At 44.3% G+C, this 27,506-nt stretch overlaps 1 protein-coding gene across 1 annotated transcript; it reads left to right on the top strand.

The window, feature by feature from the left end:
* The first annotated feature begins 329 nt into the window (after nt 1-329).
* mmp11a (matrix metallopeptidase 11a) lies at nt 330-27,027 on the top strand. Its single transcript, XM_062543463.1, has 8 exons — nt 330-727; nt 8,134-8,387; nt 8,798-8,941; nt 9,577-9,710; nt 12,395-12,636; nt 15,322-15,526; nt 16,842-17,105; nt 25,570-27,027. Exons 1-8 carry the CDS (start codon nt 617-619, stop codon nt 25,686-25,688), a joined length of 1,473 nt encoding a protein of 490 aa, XP_062399447.1. The 5' UTR covers nt 330-616; the 3' UTR covers nt 25,689-27,027.
* Nucleotides 27,028-27,506: the final 479 nt, after the last annotated feature.

Raw genomic sequence — 27,506 nt, 5'->3', positions numbered from 1 at the left:
AGACATTTTTTTCCATTGTTCCATTGTAAACTAAATTATTGTGAATAAGGAAGATTTAATTTGACGACTGATGAGAAATTGAAGTTGAATGCATATGCCTAGATAACCCTAATTCAGCAGGTGACTTCAAATAACCCCAACAGACCATTAACATTAATAAATCAGTTGATTAGTATGTTAGCTATATTATACTGTATTTCAATACCTTCTTATTTCTTTAAAGTGTAAGTATTTTCTAACTACTTACTGGTGGTCGTGGGAGCTCATTCCTATGTGGGCATAGATGGCTCTCCGGAAACGTGCCTTGAAATGGTCAAAGAGCGGCAAAATGGCAAAGCAGAGAATGTCTACTCTCTAGGCAACTACAGTACGCTGTCTGCAGCGGGAAAGGGTTAAGCGTCACGTGGTGGTGGGTGATATTGTCACCCTGGCCATGAAGTGGGGGTATAAGAGTGTAATTTGAAGAAAGGACAAAGAAATCATAGCACATAAAAGTTCCAGTCCTCTGTTCTGACAATTTGCCTCTGCGCAAAGCGGATCGCCATTTCTCTCCATAACGCACGGTTGGCTTTTCTGTGCGAATCGAACTGCAGCAGGTTCGATCGGGTTCATCACAATGTGGATCTCTTGGCTTCTCTCGAACACTATCGCCCTTCATTTTCTCTTGTGCCTCGACTGTTTGCCAGTTGTGGAGAGAAGGGACTTTGACAAACGCAAAACAGCAGAGGTAAGTCACACGTTGGTTACCTCGTTCTTGCAATTTTTAAGTTATACTTGCAAATCAGTTCTAAAGTTGTAAAACAAAAGCTAAACTTCTTACTTGACTTACTTGTTTCATCACAAGCTGTAGAGTGCTGCCCAATAATAAGGCAGTAATGCCAAACATAAATAAATGCATACTATTTCATCAGTTTTGTTACGGAATGAACATATCCAGTTTTTCAGACAGGTGAATAGAAACTGTTGCATGGGTATTTCAAAGAAAGGATGGATTTCATTGTTGGAGTTGTATGCACTTTTGGGATTAATGTCGGAACTCACAGGTTTTATACAATATGTAAATGATTGTCAACGGATCGCATACCATGAGATTGCTTCAATGTGTTGTATTTCATAAGTGTCATTCCACTTCGATTTTGCCTATTTCCTTTTAAAGCACTACAAATACACATGCTTCATTTAACAGTTTGGAAGAGAGTGGTTGAACGATTGCTTCTCTACATCCTAAGTACATTGACGAAATGTACAAGGTGCACAAGAGTTTATTACTTCCGACTGGCAGACTGCCGCAGTTCTTTGTTGGCGATGGTCATTGTGCTGATGTGCCTTGATTGTAGACTACAAAGTGAAACTTCGCAAAGAGCACCTAACTTTTGTAACGCCACAAACTTGAATCGTAACGGAATTGGTGTTGTGTCTTGTCCATGTGTGAAACGTTGTCTAATCTAAGCATTGGTCACTTTGTTCTCTGTTGTTGACCAAACGGCAGTATAGACTTATTCGGGGGAAGGTTGCCGCTGCCATCTGTGGCATCTTGCCAGAAACTGTAGGCTTTGTATTCGCACCGGCACATGCAAGCTATGAGCTATGGGACCGGTTTTCAGAAACACTCCCTCTGGCTAGAAAATGTTTTAAGGCTAATTTGAAGTGGAAAGTGTTTGGGCTAGTCTCCTATGGGAGTGTATGCCACAAACGTGGCATACACTCCCATACAGACAAGACAACTTTGTGTTCTCACTTTGTTCAGACAATTATAATCAGTTCATTGATGCGCAGGACACTTTTGCTGAGATTTCAGACCACATTCAGTAGTATTGAGTACTTATCAGCCGTAGCTTGTCTTATTCACTGTAAAAGTAGGTATAGGGCCCTTACAGTACATCAAACCTCATGTACCCTGTCCAACTCACCAATCTTCCAAGACAGCTGTCCTGAGAGCCATTGCTTTGTTAGACAGTAGGCACTCTGAGTGAAACTCTAGTCCCTTGAGTCCTCATTTATCCTGGGGCTGTTGAATATTTACTTGAAACTGGGCCAGCGATATACATGTTAGGTCATCATATCTGTCAATCAGTGGGTCACATGTGTCTTGCATATGTCTCAGATGTAGTGCAGCAACTCCCCCCATGTAACCCCCCCCACCCCACCCACCAAAACACACAGCCCCCCTTCTCATGTAAACAACCCCCCCCCCACCCCACTCAAACACACAGCACCCCCCTCACATGAGTGGGTCATACCAGGGTAGCATGACGTCAGTTTATCAGCCCACTGCTCTGAACAACAAGGAGGCTGCTTCGAGACAAAACAGTGTGCTCTTGAGAAGTCTGTTGTAGGTTTGTGTGTTGTAAGTGTGTGTGCGTGTGTGTGCTCGTGCGCATGTGTCTGTTTATGCATGTGTGTGTGTGTGTGTGCAAGCATGTGTTTGTGTATGTATGTGTGCATATGTACGGGTTCTCATGCATTTTGTTTGTGTGTGTGTGTCTGTATATACTGTATGCACTTGTGGCCCAGATGTTGATGTTGATGCTGTATGTTGATTTGAGGGTTTCTGTAAGTGAAAACGGAAGAATGTATCGGCGCCTCACCATGTGCTAACTTTCAGAGAACATCTCACTGATCCCCCTATCTCCTGAAGAGTATCACACTGATCCATTTCCTGATGCCATCAAAGCCAAGATACACTTAACATAATTCCTCTTAATCCGCTGTGTTTACGGTTGTTATCTAGCAAAGACTTTCAGGAACTCAGCTAAGCGCTGTATGTCTCGTGTGTCCTAGACAGCACACCTTGCCGTTAAAAAAGACAGTGACAATTTCCCCCCTGTAATGTAAAAACCTGGCTCCCCCACAAGAAAATGAATGCGTGCCATTTGTCTGGTGGGTTAAATAACAATGATAGGCACAGAATATGCACCGTGGGGTATTGAAAATGCTATTTGGTGATGAGTGAGGTGCTATCTGGTAGCTACATAGTTACTAAACATATTGAATAGTAGTAGTCAATTCTCCCTTTCAGGACACAAACATCTGTTAGTGCATGAGGCATATTTATCATTTATAAAGTTGTAGGTCAGTGGAGACAAATGTTATTTAAATGATCACTTAATCATTTTCAGGTTAATCAGGTGATCCGAGATCATTTCACAACCATGTCAGTACAGCCGTGCTGTGTGAAGGTAACGTCTCAGTGTGAGAAGTGCATCGTCGTGGCACAGCACAGCACAGCGCAGCACCTGTTCCCCTGTCTGTGAGGCGGCGGTGGGACCTGCTGGTTTTGGCGCGGTTGCGGAGGATGACGGCTTGGGTAAACACAGTGGCTGTCCCCAGGGCTAGCTGGCTGTCTGCTCCCCAGAGCCAGGGCAGGAGGATATCCTTCTCATGCTCCCATTCAGGCGTGAACATGCAGAGCCCAGCCCCCCCCCCCCCCCCCCCCCCACACACACACACACACACGCCCGACACAGCCTGGGACAGACCATGCAGCCAATCCAGCTACCAGTGAACAAATCCCAGCCAAAGACCTAAAGGTCCGCCAGTGATTAAATGCCTTTCTCACTCTTGCTGTCTCTCTCTCTCTCTCCCCCTCTCTCTCTCTCTTTCTCTCTCTCTCTCTCTCACACACACACACACACACAGAGCCATGACTCCTCTGGGCGATGAGCCTGCACTTTCTCCCCAGTGGCCCTGAAGTGGCACGTTTCTCAGGCATGCAAACTATGTTACAAGGTCAGCCTGGTCAGATCTCCTGTGCTGGGGCTGGATCATGGGGGAGCCACAGCACTAAGCTGACTACGTGTGCATTTAGCGTGTGTTTGATTGTTAGCCCATGTAGCATAATGAAGAGCTTTGTGCTTGGAGTGCCTAAAAGTCTGAGTTAAATGAACGAGCTAAGAAGTAAAAGCATCTGAATGGAGTCTAAGGAGAGAAAAAGCCCACATAACCCAAACCCCAACGGCAGCACAGTGAGTGTCGGTTAAAGTTTCACAAAAGATAAATGCCAACGGCAGCACAGTGAGTGTTGGTTGAAGTTTCACAAAACCTAAATGCCAGTGGTAGGACAGTTAGTATTGCAAACCCAAACACTGGTGGCGGCACAGTCGCCATTGATTTAGGGAGTCTGACTGGACGATAGATTGGCATAGTGCATATCCGAGTCATCTGGTTAATCTGACAGGTAGGTGTATGTGTTATTCTCATGATTATATGCCATGTTTTTAATATAATAGTACAAGGTACCTGTGAAAAACAGGCAAATTGTTCAAAGCCTCATTTGCTAAGTGTTCAAGTGTACATTCACTATGTAAATGTATGGCTTACTGACAGTTTCTTAGTAGCAGGATAGTTTTGAAACATCTTATTTCTTTTCAAAGGACTGTTGATGTCTGTTGTTGTTGTTTATGTTGGTCATTGGTCCTTACGTAATCGCACTGACGCCTTGGCTCCAATGCAGTCCCACTGATTCCTTGGTTCCAATGCAGTCCCACTGTTTGACTTTGACATTGACATTGACATTGTCCACACCGGGCCCTGTTGGCTGCTGCGGCTCTCGCAGGTGTTGCACAACAGCACGCTGTGTGGAGGCTCGGCTCCAGCAGGCAAAGAGTCGTATATAACAAGGCAAATAAAGGCCTGTGTCTGTAGTTCCCCCTCCTGCTCCATCGAGTCTGCCCAAACATGTCCTCTATTGTTTTGGAATGGTCTGGTAGCCATTTGTCTGTAGCTGAAAACAGCTGTGTGTGTGAATATGTGTGTGTGTGTGTGTGTGTGTGTGTGTGTGTGTCTGTGTGTGTGTGTGTGTGTGTGTGTGTGTGTGTTGGGGGGGTGGTTGCTGACTTGTATGGAAAGCACCGCTCCTTCAAGTCTGCACCAGAACAAGCCCCCTCTATCTCACCCAAACAAAGCGACTGCAGCACTCACACAGAGGCCCGGCTTTGTGCCGCGCAGCCGAGACAAAGGGATTTGATTTGAAGTCGTTTTGGGAAACTGTGTCTTTCACTCGGCGCATTCACAATATGTGTGTGCTTGTGCCTGGGGGGCTGATAATCATGCATGTATGCGGGTTTGCTTTGTGTCAGCATGTTTATGCAGCCAGTTATGCTTGTGTGTGTGTGTGTGTGTGTGTGCCCGTGTTGAGTGTGTGTGTGTGTGTGTGTGTGTGTGTGTGTGTGTGTGTGAGCGTCCCTTTGCAGTGGGGTGCTGTATATGTGTGTGTGTGTGTGTGTGTGTGTGTGTGTGTGTGTGTGTGTGTGTGTGCGCCTGTGTGTGTGCGTCTGTGTGTGTGCGTCTGTGTGTGTGCGTGTGTGTTTTAATGAATGTGCATGTCTATTTGTCATAGCCGGCAGGCAGGCAGGCAGGCAACATAAACGAGAGTAGAATCCCAGCTCCCCACTGACTTCATCAGGGAGTAATGCAAACACAGGCTCTGCTCCGCTCCGCTCGGCCCCGCTCCACTACGGTGGGGCTTTCAGAGGCCAGCCACCGGCCCCTGCTCCCAGCACATTCCAGGAGGATTCCCGCTGACCATTGTCCTTATTATCCCCCCCCAACTGTAGCTCTCCTCCCCACACACACACACACACACACACACACACACACACACAGCCTCCTCGCTCTCCGCTCGGCCCCGGGCCTCTGCGGTGGAAAACAGCGCTTTATCGCTCTCTTTACGGGCGTGTTTACATGGGAGAGCAGCGTGGGGGCGGGAATGCGGCGACTACAGTTGTGCACAGTGTTGCACTCGGCCTCCGCTCTGCCTGTGCAGGCTTGTCCACAGGTGCCACTATGGTGAGAGGGACAATCAAGATATTTGATGTGGTGAAGTATGTGACTGAAGAATGTGAGAGCGCATACTCATCTGTATGTGATTAGATGGTAAGCACACGTACTGTACTCGTCTGTACTGTATGTGACGGAAGTATGATTACATACTGTACATACTCCTCTAATATGTGATTGGAATGTAAATACACATACTTACCTATATATGATTAGACTGTGCAGTGTTTCCCATACATTGACTTACAGTATTTGTGGCGGCCCACCACAACATCAACACTGACCACCACACAGTGATTTTCTATGTTGTACTGCTTAAATTGAGACTTTCGTGCAGCCTCCCCATGTGTCTCTGTCCCTCAACAAACCTGCATGTACAGTACGTTTAAAGAAAACATTAAAAATCCTGTTTGTTGTTGGCATAGAAGACCACTGGCTAAATTGTGATTAAATCCGGCTAGCATCATAACCACGTTGCGCACATTTTGTTTAGAACTGTGACATTCGAATGAGTCGATGGTCATATTCAAGTTTGCAGTAGTCTCTTAATTTTGAATAGGACAAGTCAACTCTTGAATGTCACTCAGCAACCGTGTGGGAATGTGGCTACACATACTCGTATGTATGTACTAAAGTATGTGGATCATAAGTATGTATGTAGACATATCTACATATGTATATGTCTATACTGTATGTACTGAAGTATGTATGCACACATACTGTACATAGAAAAAAGACACATCTCACATGCTCATCTATCTGTACTGAAGTATGTGAGTACACACACTCCTTGATGTACATACAGTACGTGAGTGTGTCCCACGTGACAGGGAGTGCTTAAATAGAGTAGCCAAATGCGAGTCCTGAAGTGTGTGAGGAATGTGGAAATCATTTAAACTCATTGATACTTTTATGATCTGATATTGAGGCTGTATGCAAATCTATGGTTTGGTTGCACATGCCCACAGGTGACAGAAATACTCTGTTAAGAGCCAGCGCTGGCTGAACATGCACACAGTAGACAGGAAAACTCTGTTAACAGCCAGCGCTGGCCGAACATGGCCACAATAAACAGGAATACACCGTTAACAGCCAGCGCTGGCTGAACATGCACACAGGTGACAGAAATACTGCTCTGGCTGAACATACACGCAGTAGACAGGAAAACTCTGTTAACAGCCAGCGCTGGCTGAACATGGCCACAATAAACAGGAAAACTCTGTTATCAGCCAGCTCTGGCTGAACATGCCCACAATAGACAGGAAACCTCTGTTAACAGCCAGCTCTGGCTGAACATGCCCACAGTAGACAGCATAACTGTTATCAGCCAGCCCTGGGTGCATATGCCCAGCTCTGTTATCAGCCAGCTCTGGTTGCGGAATGAAGACGAAAGCACTGATAGGGTCCTGAAGCACAACATGATGAACAGATGACCTGTCATGGTAATGCTGTGCCAATCTCTCTCTCTCTCAGTCTGCAGTACATCATGAAAGATACAGGACTGCCCTGTCATGGTAACGCTGTGCCAATCTGTCTCTCTCAGTCTGCAGCACATCATGAAAGATGCAGGACTGCCCTGTCATGGTAACGCTGTGCCAATCTCTCTCTCTCAGTCTGCAGTACATCATGAAAGATACAGGACTGCCCTGTCATGGTAACGCTGTGCCAATCTCTCTCTCTCTCAGTCTGCAGTACATCATGAAAGATACAGGACTGCCCTGTCATGGTAACGCTGTGCCAATTTGTCTCTCTCAGTCTGCAGTACATCATGAAAGATACAGGACTGCCCTATCATGGTAACGCTGTGCCAATCTCTCTCTCTCACCATGTACCAACCGGACAAGATGCGGATGAACATTAGCGGCAAAATCTGTTTAATTACATTGTTTTCAATTGGGGTGTCCGGACTGCAAGCGACGCGAGCAGCACGATGCGAGGCAACATTTTGAGAGGACTTTTATCGGACGCCCTGTTTCTATTTTCTTTTCGTCGCTCGCTTTGCTCTGCTCTTTTTTTTTTATAATTTTTTTTGGGGCTTTTTATGCCTTTAATCGGACAGGACAGTAGAGATGACAGGAAATGAGTGGGAGAGAGAGTAGGGGTGGAATCCGGAAAGGACCACGGGGCGGGAATCGAACCCGGGTCGCCGGCGTGCGGTGCAGGTGCCCCAGCCAGTCGCGCCACGGCTGGGGCCTGCTCTGCTCTTTTGAATGAGAAATACGGAAGCCTTCTTATGCAATAGCAGGCCATATTTAACGGATTCAGTGTAGACGACGGACAACATTGACATGTCGCTCGCTCAGAGCCTGCTAAGACACGGTGTCAGTCTGAAGTGTAACCGTTTGTCTCTCTCAGTCTGCAGCTTGGCCTCGGAGCCCTGGCACCCCGGGCCTGAAGAAGAGAGGGCAGGAGCCCCATCCTCAGGACACGCTCAAGTCACCGGTCTGGAGCAGCGCCCCCCACTGGAATGAGACGGGATCCTTCAATCGCCCGCGGTGCGGGGTGCCAGACTACCCCACGCGACAGGGGGCGCTCAAGAGCAGAAGGCAGCGGCAGAAACGCTTTGTTCTCTTCGGCGGGCGCTGGGAAAAGACTGACCTCACCTACAAGTAAGAGAGATGTGCATGATGTGTGTGTGTGTGTGTGTGTGTGTGTGTGTGTGATAAAGAGAGAGAGCGTCCCTTTTCAGTGGTGTGTGTGTGTGTGTGTGTGTGTGTGTGTGTGTGTGTGAGAGAGAGTCCCTTTGCAGTGGTGTGTGTGTGTGTGTGTGAGAGAGAGAGAGAGCGTCCCTTTGCAGTGGTGTGTGTGTGTGAGGTAGCGTCCCCTTGCAGTGGTGTGTGTGTGTGTGTGTGTGTGTGTGTGTGTGTGAGAGAGCGAGAGCGTCCCTCTGCAGTGGTGTGTGTGTGTGTGTGTGTGTGTGTGTGAGCGAGACAGCGTCCCTCTGCAGTGGTGTGTGTGTGTGTGTGTGTGAGAGAGCGAGAGCGTCCCTCTGCAGTGGTGTGTGTGTGTGCTTCCCCAGGATAATGCGCTTCCCCTGGCAGATGACGGAGGAGAAGGTGCGGCGGGTGCTGCAGGAGGCGCTGAGAGTCTGGAGTGATGTCACTCCACTCACCTTCTCAGAGGTGCACAGCTCAGAGGCCGACATCGTCATCGACTTCAACAGGTACGAGGGACGCCAAGCCCGCCCCCTCCCCCTTTACCGTCAACCTGATCCTCAGAGGGCACAGAGCCTGGGCTCCAGAGGCTGCTAGCAGCCTGAGGCACGCACTTTGCATTGACTACGCTAATGCTATATCTATTTTCAAACATTTGACCAGAATTATTCATGATTTAGAAAATGAACACACAAGTCAACAATGTGTTAATGTGTTATCAATGTGACCAATGTTTCTGGGCATATTCTTCAGCCATAGACAGGTACCTTATGTGACCCTAACCCTAACCCTGACTTTAGGCAGGTATCTTATGTGACCCTGATACTGACCTTAGGCAGGTGTTTTATATGACCCTAACGACAGCCTTGACCTTAGGCAGGTGTCTTACTGTATATGACCCTAACGACGGCCTTGACCTTAGGCAGGTATCTTATATGACCCTAACGACGGCCTTGACTTTAGGCAGGTGTCGTATGTCTTTAACACTAGCCCTGACCTTAAAAACCCTGATCTTATACGACCCTTATACCTTATACCGTATACTTTCTGAAGCCGGATTTGTACACCTCTGCCCTAAGCCTTCCCCTGACCCTGACCTTGTATGAGGCCTCTGTCATTGCCTCCCCTCTGATCTCATCTACAGATACTGGCATGGCGATAACCTGCCCTTTGATGGTCCTGGCGGGATTCTGGCCCATGCTTTCTTCCCCCGGACCCACCGGGCAGGAGACATCCATTTTGACTATGATGAATCTTGGACTGTAGGCAATGAGATGGGTAGGACGCCTGCTTCTTCGCCCTCGCAGATACCTGAAGGGTAGAAGGACATACAGGGTCCTAAAGCCCCTTGTTCGTTTCCAGATACTGCACTACTTGTGTCCAAGGTTCACTGTGCAGTATGAAGTATGGCGATAATCTGTTTTGTATCCATAGTGAACCCTTAGTGTGATCTGGGGTTTGTATCCATTCGTTTGTTAAGGCGAGACACGGCAGGTGAAAACATCGTTTTTGTGACCTCCGGTCAATTTCAATATTTTGTGCTAGTTTGCTACCTTAGCATGTATTCTACCACCCTACTACAATAATAAAGTCCGATTTGCACATTTAGGTGTTTATTTCATGACATTTTGTCTACTCGCGCCTATATATTTCTCCTAATTTTACCAAAAGTTCCCATTCTAAAGTGTCATGTACTACCGCGACCGTGATCCAAATCATATCGTGTTTGATACCGTTGGAAAGCCCTTTTCCCCCTGAATGACGCTATGCAATCCAAATATGGACATTTCCTTTGTATTAGCAACCAATCGCGAAAGTTCAAAGGCGAGTCTAGGCTTAGAACGTATCCCATTGGCTGTGTTTCAAGGCTGTTTTCTCAAAACGAGTTTCTTCTCCCACTCTGAGAACATAATCTCCACTTCTGAAGCACTTACATGCACCAAACTTTCCAGTCTTATGCCAAACTATATTTACAAGACTTTTACAGAGGGGTTTGTTGAAATATGATTCCTAACCTGATATATATGACATTTTATGCTTAAAAACATGGCAAAAAACGATTTTTCAAGGCTATTGACACTATATGCTGATTTACAAGACAACAGAAGTAGATATCCATAAATCCCTCTGTAATTTTTCTCCCATCTAATATATTAACACAATGAAAAAATAATTTTGAACCTGGCTTTATCCAAAACTCAGATTATGTATTTTGAAATATATGCAAATTAGCGCATATTTAATGAGATAATGCCTAATTTGCATATTTAAACATTAAATTACAAAAAACTTGTAATACATTTTTTTCTTATGTTGATGTAAGTAATCAACTGGGGAAGTTTCATAGTGATATCTGCTAGTTAAAAAAAATACCCTATTCACCTGTAGTGTCTCGCCTTAAGTCCGATGTCACGGACCCAGCAGCTATTTTGTGAAAAGACGTTTATTAGCGCAGCCAGACGGTTTTTGCGACTTGTAAACGTTGTCATCACCACCTTTGTTTTAGCGGTTTTAAAACAAAATCGCTAAACTTTAACAAAGTAATCACTGTAGCTATGCAGCCAGATGATATATTAATGGGTAACGTCCAGGCTTCCGCGAAAAATATAGATTTGATTAGGTTGAGGCAACAAGTCCATATAAGATGACAATTTTCTTACAGGCTAGTCAGAATAGCGGAAAATAATAGTTTATTTTACTGTCTATGGAGAATAACATGTGAGTTTGAAAGCCGTTGGACCCGGAAAGATATTTATTATCCCATTATTACATCATCACTTAATAACCGAATTGTGTGAACCCTTACTGTAACTTGGGGTTCGTATCCATAGTGAACGCTGAGGTGATTTCCCAAGATCACTCATCACCCTGCCAGCCACAGTAAAAAGGGATCTCAGAAAGCGATTGTTTTTGCACTCAGTGACCTTGAGAAACTGTGTGTGTGTTTTCACGATGTGAAAACCGCCAAAATTCTCCTTTGAGTATTGCAAGAATCCCAACATTTTCCATGACATCCGGAAGATATTTTTGTCATTATATTACATTACATTTCGCAGACACTTTTTGTCCAAAGTGACTAACATATGGCAACTATATTAAAAGGGACTACACTGTCCCCGGAGCAACTTGGGGTTAAGTGCCTTGCTCAAGGGCACAATGGTGGAAGCCGGGAATTGAACCAGCATCTTTCAGACATCTGCCCCTGAACACTAGCACTGATATAACATGGCATCTGCCCCTGAACACTAGCACTGATATGGCATCTGCCCCTGAACACTAGCACTGATATAACATGGCATCTGCCCCTGAACACTAGCACTGGTATGGTATCTGCCCCTGAACACTAGCACTGGTATGGCATCTGCCCCTGAACACTAGCACAGATACAACATGGCATCTGCCCCTGAACACTAGCACAGATATAACATGGCATCTGCCCCTATATGGCATCTGCATATGGGTGGATTATGTTGTCAGTGCCAAATGAAAAATACAGTACCAGAGACGTAGCTCACCCCTCCCTCCAGTATTCCCGGTTTTTAGAGCCTGTTTTTTAATTTCTTTCAAATGTGTACTAACGGAATGGGCAGCTAGTGGGTTGTGAGGAGATGGTTGCTGAATGTGACAAAAAAAAGAATTGGGCTTGAAATTGTGTGAGATCGCTGACTACGCCTTTAACCTTCAACCCTCAGCAGCAAAAGCTCCTCAAAAAGGTCCTCAAATGGAGACATTAAAGCCTTCCTGGGAGGTTGCTGCTCTTCTTTACTGTCCTCTCCTTCAGTTCCCAACCATAACAGCATGTCACATTGTGTGTTGTCCGTACGGGGATGCCTTTTGATTTGTGTATATATATAGCTCTTGTGGTTGGTAGTATTGGTGGTATGGGAATGAGTTTAATGGGGGCTGTGGTGTGTGGTTCTGCGTTTCTCAGTGGTCACCTCTCATCCTTGTTGTCTTTGCAGGCACAGACCTCCTGCAGGTGGCGGCCCACGAGTTTGGCCATGTGTTGGGCCTGCAGCACTCTCTGGAGCCTGGGGCCATCATGTCCCCCTTCTACAGCTTCTCCTACCCACTGGAGCTCAGTGACGATGACAAACGAGGCATCCAATACCTGTACGGCCCTCGGCCAGAAGCTCCGCCTCCACCACCACCTCCACCTCCACTGCCAGGAAATACAGAGACCAATGAGATCACTCCCCATATGGTAAGGTGTACAGTATGTTGCAGTTTAGGATTAGGTGGATTCGACTTCATGAAGCCGTATTTAGACGACTGCAGACGTGATTATTTCTGACATTCTGATACGTTTTCAAACCGGAATTGTGCAAACGTCATGGTTGAAAACGCATCAGAATGTCAGAAATAATCACATCTGCAGTCGTCTTAAAGCGACACTAAAGAGTTTTTTGTCCATAAAATAATGTTCCCAAAATCATTTCAGTGGCTTATCAACTCATAACAGGGTGAACGGCACTTCTGCATTTGCTTTGCGGCCCTCTATCGGCTATAACCGCACTATGTAAGATTACCAGATCGGGTAGTGGTTCTGCAGTACGATGGAATGAAACCGTTTTTTCATATTAAACTACGTTATTCCCTTAACTAAGATGAGTTGATACATACCTCTCACGTTTCAATGCATGTACTCACTGGCTCTGGTGTGCGGCGCAACTTTGATAGCACTTAGCTAGCCCAGTTCATTCATTAGGATCCAAACAGAGATGAAGTTAGAAGCGACCAAACACCTCCATGTTTTCCTTATTAAAATGCAGTGACACGAGTAGTCACACGACCAAGTATGGTGAGACCAAATAAAATGTGGTGCGTTTCTAAGCAGGTAAGAGGGATAACTATATTGTGTGGCACAGTAATATCCTCTCTCTTGCACTTTCAGTTTCACTTTGAAGTGAGGATATTACTGCTCCCAATTGTTACTCCGCCACACAATATAGTTATCCCTCTTATAAGCTAGATTTTTCCACCTCTGCCAAGTACTATTGGTACAAAAAAAACTGTTTTATTTAGGCCGAGTTGCGGCAGTCAACAGTTAAAATAGCCAGGCAGCTACAACGTTACACTCTGAGGGCATGTTCATATGAGCCCCAATGCTCATGCCTCCAGAGTATAGCATTGTAGCTGCCTGCCTGCTCTAGCTGGTGGCTGCAGCTACTCGGCCTAAATAAAACTGCCTTTTCGTACCAACAGTACTTGGCAGAGGTGGAAAAATCTAGTTTGAGAAAGGAAAAGTCCCCCAAAAGTTAGAAAATGTATCCAAATTTGTCGCATGGCAGATGTTGATTTCGTACCCTTCTCACAACCAAGACCAGACCACTACTGGCCGGCAGGATAGGTAAAACCCATTGTTTTAGTAGTTTTTCGAACCAACAGTACTCAGTGACCTCGAGAAATGGAGATCTATGTGAAAAATCACGGGAATTCCCCTTTAAGAGCATGGCGTGCATAAGAGCATAGTGCTGTTATGATATAATGATGAGTGAGTGCATCTCTACAGAAGGAATCTGCTTGCAATCGTGACTGTATATGCAACAACAGGATTCCACCAAAACTTGCTTGCTAACACAGGTGTGTGTGTGTGTGTGTGTGTGTGTGTGTGTGTGTGTGTGTGTGTGTGTGTGTGTGACAAGCAGAGTACACACATCTGTACTCACCTAGTAATTGGACTTGAAGGCTGCGACAAAACAAAGTCTTACTCTTAGTGATTTACTGCCACAGCACTGATTGACAAGGGATTATAATTGAAAACATAGGCTGAAAAAAGCAACACTTAACCCAATAGCATTCGAATGACTGAATAAGCATGCTAATAACACTAGCACAGTCTTTGTTGCCGGGGACTCGTTGCTAAGGGTACGCCACCTGGTGATTTCAATAGTGAAATACAGCACATATCACTTTAGACCAGGTTTTACTAGTCAGAGGTGTTTTGAAAATAAAAGTTCCTGGACACATTGCTTGTTGCGCACAGAGATGGCAGGTGAAAAGTCCTCCTTTTCACTCTCCAGAGTGGTTCATAAATTAAATGTACACATATTCTATGTATTATTTATTAATATTATGTTAAACATCTCATTTTACTTGAAGGCCTTTGTGCACTAGTATGTGGCCTGTGTGCCCTATTTTAATTTTTTTTGTGATAATGAAGGCCAGATGATGTCTAGAATTACAAAATTCCAAGCTTGACATGTAGTCATGAACTTATAGAAAACATTTCATAACAGAGGAATGTAACACTGCTCAATGGGGCCCTACTTAGATATACTGTATGTTTACCATAATCTGATTGGCTCAGCCATATTTGGGGCCGACGTCAATCTGTTTTTCCTTCTTTTGCATTGTGACTATAACTTTCTGCTGCAAAAAACTTAGCGCCACCTATCCTCAAACCTCCCATATTATCTCTAAAACCCATCTTCAACTGGTCTTGACCAAATAAAAACGCTTCAACAATACTGTACTTTGACTAGTATTAAACTTCTGCACCCTTATCCTCTGATATTAGTATTTATTTTAGCAGTGTATATTGTTCACTATTAAAATAAATGTCTGCAATGTAACTTAAATGTTATTCCTCATCATGTAAGTTGCTTTGGATAAAAGTGTCTACAAATGAATAAAAGTAAATGTACATTTGTGCAACTAAAATTTCATAGATATTTTCATTTGGTATTATTCCATTCCCTGCTTTCTCTCTCAAAAATGCACATGTTGTATTTGTTTGAATAGTATATTGAAGTAAAAGTGAGAGGCAACGCTCTCTCTTTCTTTGTGTCTCTTGTTCCCCAAGTCCAAGACGTGATCTCATCCTTATTCTTCTCACACGTCTGCCGTTTCTCTGTAAATTCCCTTTCTCTTGTTTCTGTGATGACAGCCGGATGCGTGCCACACAGACTTTGATGCGGTGTCAGTGATCCGTGGGGAGCTCTTCTTCTTTAAGGACAGCTACACCTGGCGCATCCGAGAGGGCCGGCTGCAAGAGGGTTACCCCGCCCAGGCCTCCCGGCACTGGAGGGGAATTCCCCAGCCCATCGACGCCGCCTTCGAAGACAAATCTGGCAACATATGGTTTTTCCAGGGTAGGTTACTGGTGCCATGTGGATGGGTGGGGGCAGAACGGGATTCTGAGGGTGGTGCTGGGTAGTTATTTAGATGCCAACCGCTTTATGGCTGCAGGGGAAGGTGGCAGACTTCAGTGGGATCCTGTGGCAACATTTTGGAATGGAGCCAGAGTTCCCATGGGCCCTTGGCCCCGTATGTGGTTGGGATACTGTGGCTGGCTCCATATCTCCCTGGTAACAGCTTTTGAACTGATACTACAAGAGTAGTGGTGTGTGAGGTGGAGTGTGGTTGTGTGGTCCCTGTCTGCACTTGGCTGGGGGATTGGGCTGGTGTATGGTGGTGTATTGATGTGTGTGTGTGTGTGTGTAGTTGGTGGGTGTGTATGTGGTGGAGCGAGTTAGTGTGTGTGTGTGTGTATGTGGTGGAGTGTAGTTGGTGAGACTACGGGGTTGAAGTTAGAATACAGGTTTTAGGTTAGAATGCGGGGTTATGGTTAGAATACAGGGTTATGGTTAGAATACGGAGTTATGGTTAGAATACAGGGTTATGGTTATAATACGGGGTGGTTATAATACGGGGTTAAGGTTAGAATACGGGGTGGTTAGAATACGCAGCTGGGGTCAGAATTCGGGCTGGAGTCAGAATACGGGGTTAAGGTTAGAATATGGAGCTGCATGGACTCTGTGCCCTCAGTGATCTGTGTCTGTGTTTACCCCTCCAGCTGTGTGTCACTTCGTGGGCATGACCAGACAAGACAGCAGAACTTACGTGTGTGTCCGCATATACAAGCATGCACACACGCAACCACTCACACAGCCACTCACACACACACACACACACACACACACACACACACACACACACACACACACACACACACACAAACACACACATACACAAACACATACTGACAGTCATACATACACACAAACATAAACACTCATAAAAAACACCAACAGAAACTCTCAGGGTTACGTACAGTACATAATGGTTATGAAAACATGTCCACACATGCACACACACAAACACACCACTTGAGGGTGTTGTTGCACTGCACAACACTTGCTCGGTCATATGTAATCATTATTGTTTCTATAGCTGAGATTCCTGAGTGTCACAGTTTTGTGATCACTATTGACCTGATTGTTCCTATATCGATCTGATAGGAACCTAAAAGTGCTCTAAAAGTGAAATTAAATTGAAATTGAAAATGGTAATTATTGATGTACTGTAGATATATGACCCCTTCCTTCCTCACAACTAGTGACATGAGTGTGTTGTAGATCACAGTCTGACTCTGCTGTCTTGCCCCCTGCCCCTTGTGTGCTGTAGATCACAGCTACTGGGTGTTTGATGCGGAGCAGCAGATCACGGGGCCGGATTGGCTGCAGAGGCTGGGGCTGAGCGTGGCGCCGGTCCAGGCGGCCCTGCGCTGGAAGCAGGGGTCTGAGCACCACACCTACTTCTTCCACTCGGGCAGCTACTGGCGCTTCGACCCGCTCCAGAACCGCGTGGACCCGGCCTACCCTCGCAGCATCAGCCACGACTGGCACGGCCTCCCTGACGACATCGAGGCTGCTTTCCAGGATCAATATGGTACATACTGTATGCATACTTCTATACAGTACTATACTGTATGTCTATACATTATACAGACTGCAAATGCTTATATTTTAAATGATTGAGGATTGGCCTGTCTTTAGAAATAAGCTGGTAGTTAAACTGTATAAATCAGGGAAAGGACATGAAGTATAATATGTGTAAAATAATGTGTGTGAAGTGGGTAAATATATGTGTGAGTGAAGAAAGTGTATAATGACTGAGTAAGACTATCTGTGAATGAGTGTGTTTAAATAACTACAGTATGAGTGTGAGTAAAATATTTGTGTGAAAGAATGTGTGAAAGAGTATGTGTGTGAATGAGTATGTGTAGTGACTATTTTGTCCTGAGTTTCTTTCTTTGTCACAATGGTGTTTGACTGGGGGAATCTTTGACGCTTGTGTTTGTTCCAGAAAATCAGAAAAAAGGTATCCAAAGGAGTAGTTGAAAAATAGATGGTATTTTATTGTAACCAAAAACATTTAACTGGTAAGGTATAAGGCAGACTGGATATTTGTTAAATCTCTATGTAAGAGCACAAAGTTAGTCCAGCAGGTAGCAGGCAAACAGCAAGGTCAAAAAGCTGTGTGCTCCCAGTCAGCCACACCTCCACCAGGTCACCTTCCTATTTAATGGCCTTTTGACCTGTAGAGGGCACAGATTCTCCAGAATAGGACATAAAGCATACATTATTGCAATTAATTCATAATTTAAATGAAAAGGTTAAAAATGGCTCCTACACAACCGGCCCCTAATTGTATTTGTAAACAAAACAATTATATAGATTAAATCAAAATAGGAGCCTTAAATGAATTATTCTGCCTTTGTATTAAATATGAAATAGAAAACAGAATACTAGACCAGATTCTTCAGATGTTATCTTCGTCTGCTTCTAGCATCAGGCATAACTTCGTGATTGGCCTCTCTAAGATGTTGTTCTGGGTCTTGAGCCTCACTGAGCGCACAAGTCCTTTTTGGTCCGGGAAAACCTTGATTATTCTGCCCAGAATCCAAGAACCTCTTGGGGAAGCTGGATCGACCACCAACACAACATCTCCACACTGAAAGTTTTTTCTTTTGGTGTTCCACTTCTGACGCTCTTGGAGCAGCGGCAGGTATTCCAGTGTCCAGCGTCTCCAAAAGAGGTTCGCCAAGTATTGAACCTGCCTCCAGCGGCGTCTGGTGTACTGGTCGTTCTTGTCAAATACACCAGGTGGAAGAGTTGCTTTGGATTTGAGTAGCAGGAGATCATTCGGTGTGAGTGGGTGCAAGTCTTGAGGGTCAGTGGTGACTGTTGTTATAGGGCGACTGTTTAAAATTGCCTCTACCTCACACAAGACTGTCAGGAGTCCCTCATCATCTAGGGTTTGCTGTTTAAGAACAGAACAGAGGACTTGTCTGGTGGATCTTATCAGCCTTTCCCATATGCCTCCATGATGGGATGCGCCTGGTGGGTTAAACGTCCACTTTATACCTTTTTCTCTCAGCGTTTCCTGTATTTTGTCCTGATCTACTGCAGCAAAGGCCTTTTGCAGTTCCTTTTTTGCACCAACAAAGTTGGTTCCATTGTCTGACTGTAAGTGCTTCACTTGTCCCCTCCTACAAATGAAGCGCCTTAAAGCGTTGATACATGAGCTTGTGTCCAAGGAGCTGGCCACTTCAATATGAACAGCTCTGCTGGTCATGCAGGTGAATAGCACGCCATACCTCTTTGCCAGTGCTCTTCCACGCTTAACTTGGAAAGGACCAAAGTAGGGCGAGTCAGGTTGAAGTCTTTCCTGTGGTAGATCGGACATCTTTTGTTCTCCAACTCTGGCCCTGTATCTTCTGCACACAACACATTTGGTCAGAATCTTCCTGGCAGCTGAATTAGCATTTATTATCCAATATTTTTTACGGAGTTCAGACAACATATGATTTCTCCCCCCGTGTCCTGTGGTCTTGTGAACATGCCTTAAGATAAGTGTGGCTACATGTGAGTTCTTTGGAACTATGACAGGACATTTTCTTTCTTCCCCTATGGTTGTTCTGTTTAACCTGCCTCCTACTCTTACCAGGTCATCCTTTACATGTGGGTCAAGTTTGTACAGGGCACTTTTCTTCTTCAACTCAGGAGTCTTTGAGGTGAGTATCTTTATTTCATCTGGAAAGAGCTGCATTTGAGTGAATTGAACAATGGCAATTTCAGCTTTCTTTAAATCCTCAATACTTATTTGCTGTCCACCCAATGTGGGATCAGTTAAGCCTTTTGTCTTGCTTCTTGTGACTACCTTACTCTCACTCATTTTTCTTTTTTGCACCAGTGTTTTTAACATTTCCTTGAGTTTCAGGTACCACGCAACTGCAAGTCGGAGTTGTCCAGTCAGAAAAATGAGTCATCAGCTTTTGTGTTGCGTTTTCTTCCTTTGTACAGGTTGCATTCACTGTGTGTGTTCTTTTTACTTCAGGGTCATCCAGGGGTAGTGCACTGTTTTCTTTGAAGTTGGTGAACTGCTTTTCTTGTTCCCGTACCTCTTTCCATAGAATGTCTGGACCATGGAGCCATCGCTTGTTGTGGATGAATTTGTCTGCACTTTGACCTCTTGTTGCATCGTCTGCAGGGTTGGACTTGGAATCAATGTACTTCCACTGAGAGAACTTTGTGGCATCTCTTATTGCTGCAACTCGATTGGCCACAAACGTCTTGAATCTGGAATGTTCATTTGATATGTACTTTAGTACAGACTGGCTGTCTGTCCAGAACATAGAATGGTCTAGGTGCAGCTGTAAGCTTGATCTCAGCAGCTTGTCCATCCTCACAGCTAGGACAGCGGCAGTGAGTTCAAGCCTTGGGATTGTTACTCCTTTAAGAGGAGCTACACGCCCTTTTCCCATGATGAAAGTGACATGGACATTGTTGTTGCCATTGACCAGCCTCACATAGCTCACAGTTCCATAGCCTTGGTCGCTTGCATCAGTAAAGTGATGCAACTGTGCATGCATTATTGGTCCAAATTCATCATTCTTGAAGCATCGTTGCACTTTAAAGTTTGCAATTTGAGTCAAACCAGCCGCCCATTTTGACCATTGTTCACGTATGCTGAGGGGTGCCTCTTCATCCCAGCCTAGGTTCATCTTGCAGAGTCTCTGTAACAGGAATTTAGCTGTTAATGTGAAAGGGGTTAGGAAGCCAAGAGGGTCGTAGATAGAATAGACCATTGACAATATTCCTCTTCTTGTGAGTGGCTGTGATTTTGGCTGAACATTAAAGGTGAAGTTGTCACTCTCAATGCACCATTGCAGACCTAAAGCCCTTTCAGTTGGAAGTTTGTCTTTGTCAAGATTGAGATCCATGATTTCTTTGGCTCTATCCTCCACAGGAATGAGAGACAACACTTCTCTGCTGTTTGTGGCCCACTTTGAAAGGTGAAAGCCTCCTCTTTGGCAGACAGATTTGACGTCAGCAATGAGTTGCACCGCCTCCTGTACAGTTGGCACTGACTTCAACAGATCATCTACATAAAAGTTATGCAGAACTGTATCGGTTACCTCCAGCTCGAAGTGCTCTCTGTTGTCCTCTGCTGTTCTCCTAAGAGCATAGCTCGCACAGCTCGGGGAGGATGTAGCCCCAAACAGATGGACAGTCATCCTGTGTTCCACAGGAGGTTGGGATACATCTCCTTCCGGCCACCACAGAAACCTCAGGAAGTCAGCATCACTGTCTGGGACCTTCACTTGATGGAACATGGCGGTGATGTCTGCCATCAGTGCTATTGGCTCCTGGCGGAATCTGTTGAGCACATCTATAAGGCTATTGGTTAAGTCAGGTCCTTTAAGTAATTCTGCATTCAATGCTTTTCCACAGAAAGACGCTGCACAATCAAAAAACACTCTTAATTTCCCTTTCTTTGGGTGATAAACCCCATGGTGAGGTAGGTACCACACCTTTCCGTCTTTTCTTGTCAGCTGCCCCTCTGGCACCTTTTCTGCATATCCATTACTGATCACGCCAGTCATGAATGTGACATACTCTCCTTTGAACAACGGATTCCTATTGAACTTCTTTTTCAGGCTCTGCAGACGTTGCTCTGCAATGCAATGGTTATTGGGAAGCACAGTATTATCTTTTCTGAAAGGTAGCTTAAGACTGTAATGTCCATTCACAATTGTAGCCGATTCATCTGCTATTTTCAGAAAACGCCTGTCCTCAACGGACATTTCCTTGACTTCCTCAGACAACCTTTCACTGAAATCAGTGTTATACTGGGCAATCAGCATCTCATGCAGGTTATGCACTGATATTCTGTTGACTGTGTGAGAGGGCATGACATTGTTAGAACCTGTTCCTAACGGGCCATTCACTACCCATCCAAGCAATGTTCTCATAGCATATGGGCCGTCTCCTTCACTGTTCACAATTTGCCAAGGCTCTATGGCTTTGGGTGCATTTGTGCCAATCAGCAGATCAATGTCTGCATCGATGGTGGAAATTTGGATATCTCTAAGATAAGGCCACTTTGACAGAGTTCTCGGGTTGGGTATGTTACTCTTTGACACAGGAATCTTTGCTTGTGTGTATGTCTCTGGCAGAGATATGAACACATTGGTGTGAAGTCCACTTACTTCAAGTCCAGTGATGACATTGGTTGACACAGTTCTCTCCTGGCCCATTGTGCGCAACAAGATGTTTGTTCTTTTCCCTTGTACATTTAGTTGGTGCATTAATTTATCTGTACAAAATGTGGCAGAACTGCCAGGGTCAAGAAATGCATATGTTTGTATTACTGTGTTACCTTTGTTTAATTTTACCTTCACAGGCACAATGGACATTAGACACTGTTCTTCACCGGCCCCAGTATGACTGCACTCTTTAAGAGAGACCTGTCCTGTGTTCACCTTTCTTGGTTCTTCATTGGCCACTCCTTTAGCTGTTTCTGCTCCTTTGTTCTGCTCCAGTTTTCCTCCTATGTGCAGTACTGTAGGATGTGGTCTCTTGCAAATAGTGCATGAGTGATGCTGGGGGCACTCCTTGCTCATATGGCCTGTAACAAGACATGCAAAGCAAATACCTCTTTCTTTCAAAAATGAGATTTTGTCAGTGTGACGTTTCCTTTTGAACAATGAACAGCTGGCCAGTAGATGTTCTCCTGAGCAAAACAGACAGAATGGCTTATGTTGGACTGTTAAAGCACTGTTCCTCTGTTTGAGAGTAGGACTGACCTGGTCAACAGCTGTAGCATTGGTTGTGAAGCTTTTGTCAGTGAATTTGGGTTTCACAGATGTTGATTGTGTGGGCTTTACGATGCGTGCCCTTGGTGAAGGATCTTGTATATCACCAAAGACAGGATCAGTCAAGATTTTGACTTGCCTTTCAATGAACTCAACTAAGGTTCTGAATGTGACTCTGCGCTTGGTTGTTTCTTGAAAGTGGCACGCTTCAACTCGCCATCGCTCCCTTAATCTGTAAGGCAATTTGCTGACCAACAGTTTCAGATTGGAGGACAGATTTAATTCATCCATATATGCAATCTCATTTATGGCATTCAAACAACCTCTGAGATACAGAGCATAAGACTTCAGAGTCTGGGAATCTTCAGCTCTAATGGGGTTCCATGAAAATGCCTTGTTAATATATGCACTGGATATCTGATACTCATTTCCAAAGTGCTCTTGGAGCAACTCTTTGGCCTTTGCAAAGCCCCTATCTGGATCTAAGAAGAGACAAGTTTTAACCAGCTCTCTAGACTGACCGGACGTATACTGCTCTAGATAGTACAGTTTATCCTTTGCATGCTCAATTTTGCTCTCAATAATATGCTCAAATGAAGTGATAAAAGATCTGTACTCAATTGGATCATTATTAAATACCTTCATCTCCTTTCGTGGCATAAATGATTTGTCCTGTTGCTTTATCAGTGAAACTGTGATGTCATTTTGCCTCTGTAGAATGTTGTAGAGCTGAGCAGTATCCTGTGGGATCCCAATGGGAGGTTCAAGAGGAGCAACGGGTGGGTCACCTGCTGGCTGTTGTCTTGAGCGAGGCCGTGCTGGGCCATGATGAGTTTGCTGAGTGGTTTGAGAGGGCCGTGGTTGGTGAGAGGCCACACGGGCTTGTGGGGGCTCATACGTCTGTGACTGAGATGGGCGCAGCTGCGTTGGTTGGGCAGGGTACATGTACAGAGATTGATCTGGCCAGAGCGACTGCCGCACTGATGGAAGAAAGTAGGGCTCCTTTTGGGCATGAAGTTGCATTGGTTGAGGTGGGAGGGCATGAGTTTTAAGTCTGACACTTGCATCTTGAATTTTTGTATGAACATTTTCTGTCTTTGGTTCACTCTCCTTTCCTATGAGTTCCTTTGTTTTTTGTAATTTGAGTGATTTATCTAAATGCTCATTCATTCCATCTCCCACTGAAACATTGCTTTCACTTTTACTTAATATATTGAGTTTGGCAATAGCAGCATCCAATTCAGTTCTGAGGGCTAACATTTCCTTTTGCTTCCTCAAAATGTCCTGTCTTTTAGTCAATTCGGCCTCCTCATTCTCTATGCCATGTTTTTCTTTAAGACCCGTCAATTGAATTTCTAGCGCAGCCTTTTCTGCTGCCGCACGTCCTAACGCGGAGGAGGCTACGGAGATCTTTGAACTCGCATCTCCTGCCTTCTTGCCGAGAGTTGCAGAAACACTGTCATCTGGGCCTATCTCATCTTCTTCTCCTTTATGTCCGTGTGCAACAAGCCATTCTTCCACGTCCTCAACGAATATCCTATTAGTTTGTCTCTTAGGTTTATACCACGCTTCACTATCCAATTCGCTATCCTTCTGACTTAATACGTTCTGATACTCCTTATGTCTATCTTCAAAATCATTCATCAACTCTTCGTACTTATCCATTTGTTCCATTACTTCCTTAACTTGTGTCTCTTCTTTCAGCATCAAGTATTTTACAAAGTTCATTTTGCGTGTAAGCAATCCAAGCTTTATCTTTCGTGCATTACGCAAATCGCTCTCAATTTCTTGAGCGTCTCCCATATCAGGAGGGTTTTTATCTTCATCAGTTTGCAAACACGTTTCTTCATTCTTTTCTGTTTGATTAGCCATCATGTCCAAAAAATCCAACGCAAAAATATTCACCAAATCTAAGTATCTTTTCAAAAAATATTATTTCACGTCTTCAAAAACTAGACTTTTCATTATCGCTTTAATTCCAAAAAAGTGCGCGCATTAACAAGCAACGCTTCTCAAATGTTCTGTTTAGTAACTTAATATTCGTCCAAACTTGATTCGAAAACAGTCCAAAATTCAAATGAGATTTATATCTAACGAAATCCTCCAATATTTGGTTCCTTAATCCTTGAAATCTATCTGATTTAACAACTTAAAGCATCGTCGGCTTACCACTTCTTCGGCGTCTTTCGCACGCGGCGTCGGTTTTCCTTTGTTCCTTTGCGGCCTGTTCCTTGCGCAGCTTCCGAATTCCAATCCAAGTAATCCACAAGGTTTTCAAGATCCAAAAGCGAGCTTTTTGACTAATGTAGTGACTATTTTGTCCTGAGTTTCTTTCTTTGTCACAATGGTGTTTGACTGGGGGACTCTTTGACGCTTGTGTTTGTTCCAGAAAATCAGAAAAAAGGTATCCAAAGGAGTAGTTGAAAAATAGATGGTATTTTATTGTAACCAAAAACATTTAACTGGTAAGGTATAAGGCAGACTGGATATTTGTTAAATCTCTATGTAAGAGCACAAAGTTAGTCCAGCAGGTAGCAGGCAAACAGCAAGGTCAAAAAGCTGTGTGCTCCCAGTCAGCCACACCTCCACCAGGTCACCTTCCTATTTAATGGCCTTTTGACCTGTAGAGGGCACAGATTCTCCAGAATAGGACATAAAGCATACATTATTGCAATTAATTCATAATTTAAATGAAAAGGTTAAAAATGGCTCCTACAGTATGTGATACAGTAGTATGTCTGTGAACGAGAGAGTTTCTGTAGAATTGCATTTTTGTAAAGTTTGAGTGAGTATGTAATAGGAGTAGATGTCAATGTTGTATGTCCTCAGTAGGCATTGAATGGGTATGTCTATGTACTGTTACTGAGAGAGGCGCTCTAAGCGATGTTTGGTAACATCACCTCTGTTGACATTCAGCTCGCTACTCCCTCTCCCTCCCTCCTAGGCAACTTCACAGTGATGGGCTTGGACATTTTGTTGTATTTTTGTGGTCCTGGTTGGACCAGATTGTTTTTGTTTTGGAGCCTGAGCTGTCCACCGAGACTGTGTTTATTTACAGTATATTCAGGGCAGAGGCAGCTAGCGCTTGGGGAGGTGATGTTTGCTGTATGTGACCAAAAAAAAAAAAAGGTTTTTATCTCAGAAACCACATAAAAACGCTTAGAGCACCTTTTAACTAGTATGTGTGGTGTGCATATTTGCTTAGAGCACCTTTAACTAGTACGTGTGGTGTGCATGTTTGCCTCTCTCCAGGATACGGCGTGTTCATCAGCAGACGACACTACTGGAAGGTGGACCCTGTGGACCGCAGGGTCCTGGAGGGCTACCCCCGCCTCGTGGGGCAGGACTTCTTTGGCTGCAGTGGGCGCTAGCGTTAGCGCTTCGGCGACTCTGCTGCTAGTGTGATCCAGAGCCACTGGTGGCAGCGATTATATCTGTGCCTGCTATCCTCACACCCCCCCCTCGCTGAGTTACTGTGTGTGTGTTGGGGAGGGGGGGGGGACTCCACTCTTATCTCCTGTTTCTAGCCATGTCATTTTGTTCAGTTTCATGAGTTTTGGATTAATGAATACGGTTTTCTAATAAGTAGAGCATTTCCATTTTAGCTACATTTTGACATTTTACAAATATTTACACAAAGTTCCAATGGACTTCGAAGCTTAATCGTCTTCTTCTCAGGAATCCATTGAAGCATTTATCCAAGTGAAGCATGCAGTCATATGTGGATGCGTGAACATTTATTTGTAATTTCAGTGTTTGCCTTTGTTGTACTTCTGAAGTCGTTCCCTCTAAAACTCATCAGGTGGTTTACTGAAAAACACAACCTCACATATGGTAGCAGGGAGGGCTTGCAGGCATCTCCCAAATGGTGCTAAACTCTTCCTGGAGATCAGGGACTCCATGGGCACATTTCTGTCTCTCCTCAAGGAAGATGACGCAGAGGTGCTTAGATACTGTTTTTTTTTTTTTTTTTTTTTTTTTTTGTAACACAGTATTTCTCTTCACAAACATGTGAAAAAGACCCAAACAAACAATGAAAACACACTACTGTTGTCCCTTATTCCAGAGCATACTCATTTGTGGGTCTTAAACCACAGTCCTCTGTCAACCCCTTCCATGGGTTTAAATTAAATCTATTATGTAACTAGACCAGAACAGTCAGTGAAGTACTTTTTGTAATTTTGTCAAGATGTAAACATCAGTTTACAGTTGTGCACCTCTGTTAATATTACATTTCAATACAATACATTTTAAATATCCTCTTATGACTGAAGTTTGTACCATCCTCTCAGCGTGCGTGTGACTTTCGGTCAACAGAACACAGTGGGGTCCATAGAGTGGCATGTTAAGCCTCATGTCTCGAGTGGTTATGTGCCTTTAACATGCTACTGGTTCTCAGTGCTGGCCACTGATAGCATTTTATACTTTTAGCACCAGTTTCATGTCGGTTCTTAATCACACTGTCCTTCATTCTACACTAATTAATTTTGATTGCAGGTTAGCTTAATTGTTTAATAATTGTTTTAATAATTCTTTCTGTGGGATGTGAAATGGAGAATTCAATTGGTAAATCCATGTTTCTTTTTGTATGTCTGTTCTCGCTTACTTAGGTTAAACAATTAAAATGGTGGTTTCAATTTAATTCATATTTACTATGTAAATACAAATTCATTATTCTGTACTGTATTTTGGTACAAATAAAATGTACTCTTTAAAAAATCTGAAACTGGCTTATATAACAAGAATCAGCATCAGCATTAGATGACATGTTTTCTGTCCTCTACCCACACATTGGCAAATGAATAGTTGAGAACTATGTGAGAGGTTGTCCATTTGTTAGCGCTGGGTGGTGGTGGTGGTGGCGTTGGGGGGGTCCGTTGTCTTAGGGGTTAACCCTAAGAAAAGGGACACTCTGGGCTTTCCATTCAGTAAGGAACTTAAATGTACCCTAAGCATGTTTTTCACCTTAATATAACAAATAAAGTCATTTTTATGGTGAGCAAACTAATAGGAGAATCACCCTCCGAGCGCATCTGGCAGCATCCTGCAAGCAGAGAAAAGTGTCGGTGCCCCGGACAGTTTTTACAGTAGATATTGCTGTTTGGGGGTTGTCTTCACTTATTTCAGTCCTTCGGTTCCAAAATGAATGCACATGCTATCACTGTCCAGGGAAATACAGCAGGATCAAG

This window comes from Sardina pilchardus, chromosome 8, assembly GCF_963854185.1.
Source record: "Sardina pilchardus chromosome 8, fSarPil1.1, whole genome shotgun sequence".
NCBI lineage: Eukaryota > Metazoa > Chordata > Actinopteri > Clupeiformes > Clupeidae > Sardina > Sardina pilchardus.
Note: the sequence above shows the minus strand (reverse complement) of the source record. Positions and strands in the feature narration are given on the sequence as shown.